The sequence below is a fragment of the Salvelinus alpinus genome, chromosome 9 (assembly GCF_045679555.1).
Source record: "Salvelinus alpinus chromosome 9, SLU_Salpinus.1, whole genome shotgun sequence".
Classification (NCBI taxonomy): domain Eukaryota; kingdom Metazoa; phylum Chordata; class Actinopteri; order Salmoniformes; family Salmonidae; genus Salvelinus; species Salvelinus alpinus.
Genome location: NC_092094.1, coordinates 9,869,084 through 9,876,361, shown reverse-complemented (window position 1 = coordinate 9,876,361; position 7,278 = coordinate 9,869,084). Strand labels below are relative to the sequence as shown.

Here is a 7,278-nt window from a genome sequence, read left to right as displayed (position 1 = left end):
ACACTGTATTCTGCATGTTTATGCAAAATAGTTTTGCATCCTTTACATTTTAGCACTGAATAAAGTGCTAATAACATGATCATAATTATTGTGGAATATGCATTAAACTGTTCCCTTTGAAATTCTACAATGAATTTCCAACAACTGAATTTTTACCACGCCCTCGCTAAAGTGGATTTGGGAGTTGGTGGTAGAACAAGCTAGCCTGGGTACCAGTCTCTTTACCTAATCCACTCCCTGTACCCATGTGATGTGCCAGGGGACGGGTCTTAGTTTCTGCCATCTTCAAATATAAACGTTATATCATTAATGAGCTCGATGAGAACAGAGGATTTGATCCTGATTCGATCACTCACACAGCTATCGTCCTATCACAACGATTATGTAAATAATGAAACTCATTTTTTCTCCACAGAACATGTTGTTAAAACCAGTCTGTCAAAATTTGCTAGCTCACTTCTAAATTCTCAAACTAAATACATACTGCAATTCCAACCACAAAACGTCTTTAGTCTCAAAATACAACAACGTGCCTAGCTAACAGCTAAATGGTTGTTTTTGACTTTGTTATAAATTGCAATTATATTTTCGAGGCTCCACATGTTGTCATGGAAAATATTCACGTTATTTACAACAACCAATGAGCAACTCCGCCGTAAATCCAGCGCGTTGAGATTGCTGAAAGGTCAGTCTCTTTGGCATTGACAAGGAAGTGATAAGGAGTGAAACGTTAGCTAAAGAGACTGGCATTCAGACTAAGAACATATAGGCCTACTTCAAAAGAAACGTTAGGGGCCAACTGTCAAACACAGAGGCTATGTAATGCATTTTCTGAGAAATGCAAAGGAACAAATTGTAAGAAATTGAAATAGATACTGGAGACTAGTATAACAACATTCCAACATAGGCTATCCTTTGTACAAAATGAACCCACCCTCTCTTTGTCCTTAGGCACATGCCGATCTCATTAGATACTAACCTCAGACACACACACACCCCACTCAGGACAGGCCCCTGAAACATCATTTAGACATACACATTCTTTCCAAGGGTGTGACTCAAGACAAAGAACTATGTCAAGAGCCAATGGAACGTCGACACCTGGTCCGAACAGGACCACTCACGACCAAGATTGACCAAGAGGAAGGCCAGACGACAAGACCACCTACTTTGCTAGTTGCCTATATAATTTGAATGTACTGTTTAGAGCGGTCTCTTCTCCGACGATTTCATAAGAATCTGACAGAAAGGGGCCGTGCACGCTTTTGCCTGATATCTTTACACTTGAATAAAACGGCCTTATTATAAAATTATCCACCTCGTCCTATGTCTCCACTTGTTCTCCTGTCTCAAGTAAACGTTTTATCAACAAAATCGATAAGTTCCTGTATGCTGCTACTGTACAAGAAAATGCGGTGCCAAGCCATTTCATTGGGGCAGGGAGAGAAACTACCCCCCCCCCCCCCTCCCATTTCACCCCATTGAGCGTGATCACATTCCGATTGTGTATTTACATGAAAGGAGGTAATGTAACCACACTGGTAAATTGCCACTGGATTTAATTTAATGAGGCGTACATAAAATGTAGGCGTACTGTTGTAACGATGGACTTAACTGTGTTTTTCTTTCTGATAGAATCTAATACAAGACTATGCCATTAGACGATTTGCGTACATAGTGTAACGACCCTGGGTTTGTAAGCGCGGAAATCGATTCTGCCGCACGAACATGCTTTTGCGGCACAGTCGATAGCGCACCGGACCTCGGGCTAGAAGGTCGAGGGTTCGAGACCTGCTGCCTGCAGTTTCATTACAATACATTTTACTTATGGGTGGTCCATTTTGCCATGAACCCAACTGAGCTACAAAGGACTTAGTGTATTGTTGAGGAAAAGCGTGCAAGTGAGCATTTCACTGCACTGTTTACACCTGCTGTATCCTGTGTACTTGACATATACACTTCAATTGATGGTGGCGATAGACGATTCAGTTGAAGTTAAACAATTCTGTAGACATTAAAAAAAAAATTGTATCTGTAAATAATCAAACATTATATAGGCCTATGTATGTATCTATAAATAAACGAATGGATTTAAATATTTTACATCGAAAATGTTGAAAGAAGCCATGAGCGAACTCGTGCTTCAGTGAATGGAATCAATATTTCCCTGACATTCTTTTGTAATGACCTACATAACTACAGTGCGCAATATTGCGTGAGTTGTTTACATTTGAAACGCGCACCGCTCATTTTAGCCTCATTTGCCCAGAGATTGGAACAAATGAGACATTAGACATTTCACCCCAGAAAGCTATTGAGAAAACATTTCAGGCAAGTGGACAGAGATAAAACCAGGGATTCACGCTTTAGACCCCATTCTGTAAACAACAATATCCTGCACAGAACATTTGTTTCTTAACACTGTGATCTGAATAGAAACATCAGATTCACATTCTAACAAATGCAAAACTATAAGATGTAGGCTATTGATTATTTAGACGATAAAAGTAGTCACTATTTTTGACTGCAAACTCAAAATGATTTGTTATATTTCATTCCCTCAGATATTAATTATTGTAAGTTATAGTACCTATTCTGAACACAAACTAGGAATGGACATTCACTCCCCTCTTCGCTCCCCTTTGAGCATGCCTGATATAAAGAAAGGTAAGCCAACATTTAAACAGATGTTAGTTTTTCTATATATAAGCTTTATTTGTCGACATGTTATGATAGCATTTATGTTCTTCCAGTGAAGATAAGTTCTCCCAAACACACTCCTGATGCTGAATACCTCTCAAGGAGAAGGTGTGGAATGGCAGCTATTTAATTTGAGGACAAATATACAATTTATGGGTGATTTTAACTGTGACTAAAACGTTTATTATGAATAACAAACAAATAAACATCTAACTTCTTACAGAAAGTCTTGAGGAGACTGCAAAGCCAACATTGGATACAGTCTGGCTGAAATCAAGAAATAGTACAGGTAACACTTAACATATGCATGCAAATAATTGAACAATGGCAAATGTCATTGTTCTTACTTTCATGATAATGTTATTATTGCATGTTTCTCAAAACTCTCTTTGAGGACCCCCAGACATTTAACCATTTTGTTGTGGCCCTGAACTAGCTCACCTGATTGCCCTAGTCAAAGGGCATGATTATTAGTTGACCAATTGAATCAGGTGTGCTAGCTCTGGAATAGATCCAATACATGGAATGGTTGGGTATCCCCGAGGAGAGGTTTGAGAACCAATGGTTTAATGAATACACACCCGCGACGGAGACATGTTTTTCTTATCTCTGATATGCAGATGACGACAGAAAAGCTAACAACCCGTTTGTGCTTCCAATGGATCGTAACATCTTCAAAAAGAGAGAGATGGACTCTGTAATCAAACAACAAGTACGTAGGCTACTGTAATACCCTCGGGGACTTTTATGCATCCATCGCTAGACTATAATAGAAAATAATAAAAATAGAATCTGAGCCATGATTACCACAGTATGGTAATCAGATCGAGGCCTGTGAGCCTATCAAGTGATTACAGGAATACCATTTTGCAAATCTCTCTCTCTCTCTCTCTCTCTCTCTCTCTCTCTCTCTCTCTCTCTCTCTCTCTCTCTCTCTCTCTCTCTCTCTCTCTCTCTCTCTCTCTCTCTCTCTCTCTCTCTCTCTCTCTCTCTCTCTCTCTCTCTCTCTCTGTCTCTCTCTCTCTCTGTCTCTCTCTCTCTCTCTCTCTCTCTCTCTCGTCTCTCTCTCTCTCTCTCTCTCTCTCTCTCTCTCTCTCTCTCTCTCTCTCTCTCTCTCTGTCTCTCTCTCTCTCTCTCTCTCTCTCTCTCTCTCTCTCTCTCTCTCTCTCTCTCTCTCTCTCTCTCTCTCTCTCTCTCTCTCTCTCTCTCTCTCTCTCTCTCTGTCTCTCTCTCTCTCTGTCTCTCTCTCTCTCTCTCTCTCTCTCTCTCTCTCTCTCTCTCTCTCTCTCTCTGTCTCTCTCTCTCTCTGTCTCTCTCTCTCTCTCTCTCAATTCAATTCAATTCAATTCAATTCAAGGGGCTTTATTGGCATGGGAAACATGTGTTAACATTGCCAAAGCAAGTGAGGTAGATAATATACAAAAGTGAAATAAACAATAAAAATGAACAGTAAACATTACACATACAGAAGTTTCAAAACAATAAAGACATGACAAATGTCATATTATATATATGCAGTGTTGTAACAATGTACAAATGGTTAAAGCACACAAGTTAAAATAAATAAACATAAATATGGGTTGTATTTACAATGTTGTTTGTTCTTCACTGGTTGCCCTTTTCTTGTGGCAACAGGTCACAAATCTTGCTGCTGTGATGGCACACTGTGGAATTTCACCCAGTAGATATGGGAGTTTATCATAATTGGATTTGGTTTCGAATTCTTTGTGGATCTGTGTAATCTGAGGGAAATATGTGCCTCTAATATGGTCATACATTGGGCAGGAGGTTAGGAAGTGCAGCTCAGTTTCCACCTCATTTTGTGGGCAGTGTGCACATAGCCTGTCTTCTCTTGAGAGCCATGTCTGCCTACGGCGGCCTTTCTCAATAGCAAGGCTATGCTCACTGAGTCTGTACATAGTCAAAGCTTTCCTTAAGTTTGGGTCAGTCACAGTGGTCAGGTATTCTGCCACTGTGTACTCTCTGTTTAGGGCCAAATAGCATTCTAGTTTGCTCTGTTTTTTTGTTAATTCTTTCCAATGTGTCAAGTAATTATCTTTTTGTTTTCTCATGATTTGGTTGGGTCTAATTGTGCTGCTGTCCTGGGGCTCTGTGGGGTGTGTTTGTGTTTGTGAACAGAGCCCTAGGACCAGCTTGCTTAGGGGACTCTTCTCCAGGTTCATCTCTCTGTAGGTGATGGCTTTGTTATGGAAGGTTTGGGAATCGCTTCCTTTTAGGTGGTTGTAGAATTTAACGGCTCTTTTCTGGATTTTGATAATTAGTGGGTATCGGCCTAATTCTGCTCTGCATGCATTATTTGGTGTTCTACGTTGTACACGGAGGATATTTTTGCAGAATTCTGCATGCAGAGTCTCAATTTGGTGTTTGTCCCATTTTGTGAAATCTTGGTTGGTGAGCGGACCCCAGACCTCACAACCATAAAGGGCAATGGGCTCTATGACTGATTCAAGTATTTTTAGCCAGATCCTAATTGGTATGTTGAAATTTATGTTCCTTTTGATGGCATAGAATGCCCTTCTTGCCTTGTCTCTCAGATCGTTCACAGCTCTGTGGAAGCTACCTGTGGTGCTGATGTTTAGGCCGAGGTATGTATAGTTTTTTGTGTGCTCTAGGGCAACGGTGTCTAGATGGAATTTGTGGTCCTGGCGACTGGACCTTTTTTGGAACACCATTATTTTGGTCTTACTGAGATTTACTGTCAGGGCCCAGGTCTGACAGAATCTGTGCAGAAGATCTAGGTGCTGCTGTAGGCCCTCCTTGGTTGGTGACAGAAGCACCAGATCATCAGCAAACAGTAGACATTTGACTTCGGATTCTAGTAGGGTGAGACCGGGTGCTGCAGACTGTTCTAGTGCCCGCGCCAATTCGTTGATATATATGTTGAAGAGGGTGGGGCTTAAGCTGCATCCCTGTCTCACCCCACGACCCTGTGTGAAGAAATGTGTGTGTTTTTTGCCAATTTTAACCGCACACTTGTTGTTTGTGTACATGGATTTTATAATGTCGTATGTTTTACCCCCAACACCACTTTCCATCAATTTGTATAGCAGACCCTCATGCCAAATCTCTCTCTCTCTCTCTCTCTCTCTCTCTCTCTCTCTCTCTCTCTCTCTCTCTGTCTCTCTCTCTCTCTCTCTCTCTCTCTCTCTCTCTCTCTCTCTCTGTCTCTCTCTCTCTCTCTCTCTGTCTCTCTCTCTCTCTCTCTCTCTCTCTCTCTCTCTCTCTCTCTCTCTCTCTCTCTCTCTCTCTCTCTCTCTCTCTCTCTCTCTCTCTCTCTCTCTCTCTCTCTCTCTCTCTGTCTCTCTCTCTCTCTCTCTCTCTCTCTCTCTCTCTCTCTCAAATTCAAATTCAAGCTGCTTTATTGGCATGAAAAACATTGTGTCAATATTGCCAAAGCAACAATGTATACAATATACATTGTAATACAATTAAAACAATGACAAATAATAATATAGAATGGCAGTAAATAATAATACAAAATTAAATATAAAAATAGTAACAATAAAATGGTAACAGTCAATAGTCGAATGTTATGTATGGTGTAATGCACCACTACCACCACCACCATCATTAAACTGCTATCATTACCATTACCACCCATACCATTACTATTTGGAATGATAAACAACAATAATAATACTAATAACAATAACAGTAAAAACAATAACAGTCATAATAAGTAAGTTACTGCTTACTATGCAGATGTTATTATTCAGTGTCCCTCAGGCTATGGCAGGCAAATACATATTTGGCTGCAAGAGGAGCCATTGCTCCTTCGCCCATGAGTATTTTTAGTTTTTCCTCTGGGTTTAATAAGTTAAAATTTGGAATAAATGTAGTCATTTCTGTGAATAATGAATCTCTTGGTGAGGAATATTTATCACAGTAAAGGAGAAAGTGCATCTCTGTTTCTACCTCCCCTGTCGTGCAGTGACCACATACACGCTCCTCTTTGGGTAGCCATGTCTTTTTATGTCTGCCGGTTTCTATTGCCAATCGGTGGTCACTCAGCCTGTACTTGGTAAGGATCTGTCTCTGCTTCGAATCTCTGACAGAGTAGAGATATTCAGCCAATTCATATTCTCTGTTTAGGGTCAGATAGCAATTTAGTCGGCTTTGGGATTTGGTTTCGTTTTTCCAATGTTGTATATACAGTGGGGAGAACAAGTATTTGATACACTGCCGATTTTGCAGGTTTTCCTACTTACAAAGCATGTAGAGGTCTGTAATTTTTATCATAGGTACACTTCAACTGTGAGAGACGGAATCTAAAACAAAAATCCAGAAAATCACATTGTATGATTTTTAACTAATTCCTTTGCATTTTATTGCATGACATAAGTATTTGATACATCAGAAAAGCAGAACTTAATATTTGGTACAGAAACCTTTGTTTGCAATTACAGAGATCATACGTTTCCTGTAGTTCTTGACCAGGTTTGCACACACTGCAGCAGGGATTTTGGCCCACTCCTCCATACAGACCTTCTCCAGATCCTTCAGGTTTCGGGGCTGTCGCTGGGCAATACGGAATTTCAGCTCCCTCCAAAGATTTTC

The 7,278-nt window shown here is 40.4% G+C and overlaps 1 protein-coding gene across 1 annotated transcript in view; it reads left to right on the top strand.

The window, feature by feature from the left end:
- Positions 1-2,121: 2,121 nt before the first annotated feature.
- LOC139584266 (cilia- and flagella-associated protein 100-like) overlaps positions 2,122-7,278 on the top strand; it is a 33,410-nt gene continuing 28,253 nt past the window's right edge. Inside the window, exons 1-3 of the mRNA XM_071415901.1 lie at positions 2,122-2,667; positions 2,924-2,989; positions 3,321-3,412. Of these exons, the coding sequence (XP_071272002.1) occupies positions 2,538-2,667; positions 2,924-2,989; positions 3,321-3,412 (288 nt within the window). The 5' untranslated portion in view covers positions 2,122-2,537. The remainder of the gene's footprint in view (positions 2,668-2,923; positions 2,990-3,320; positions 3,413-7,278) is intronic.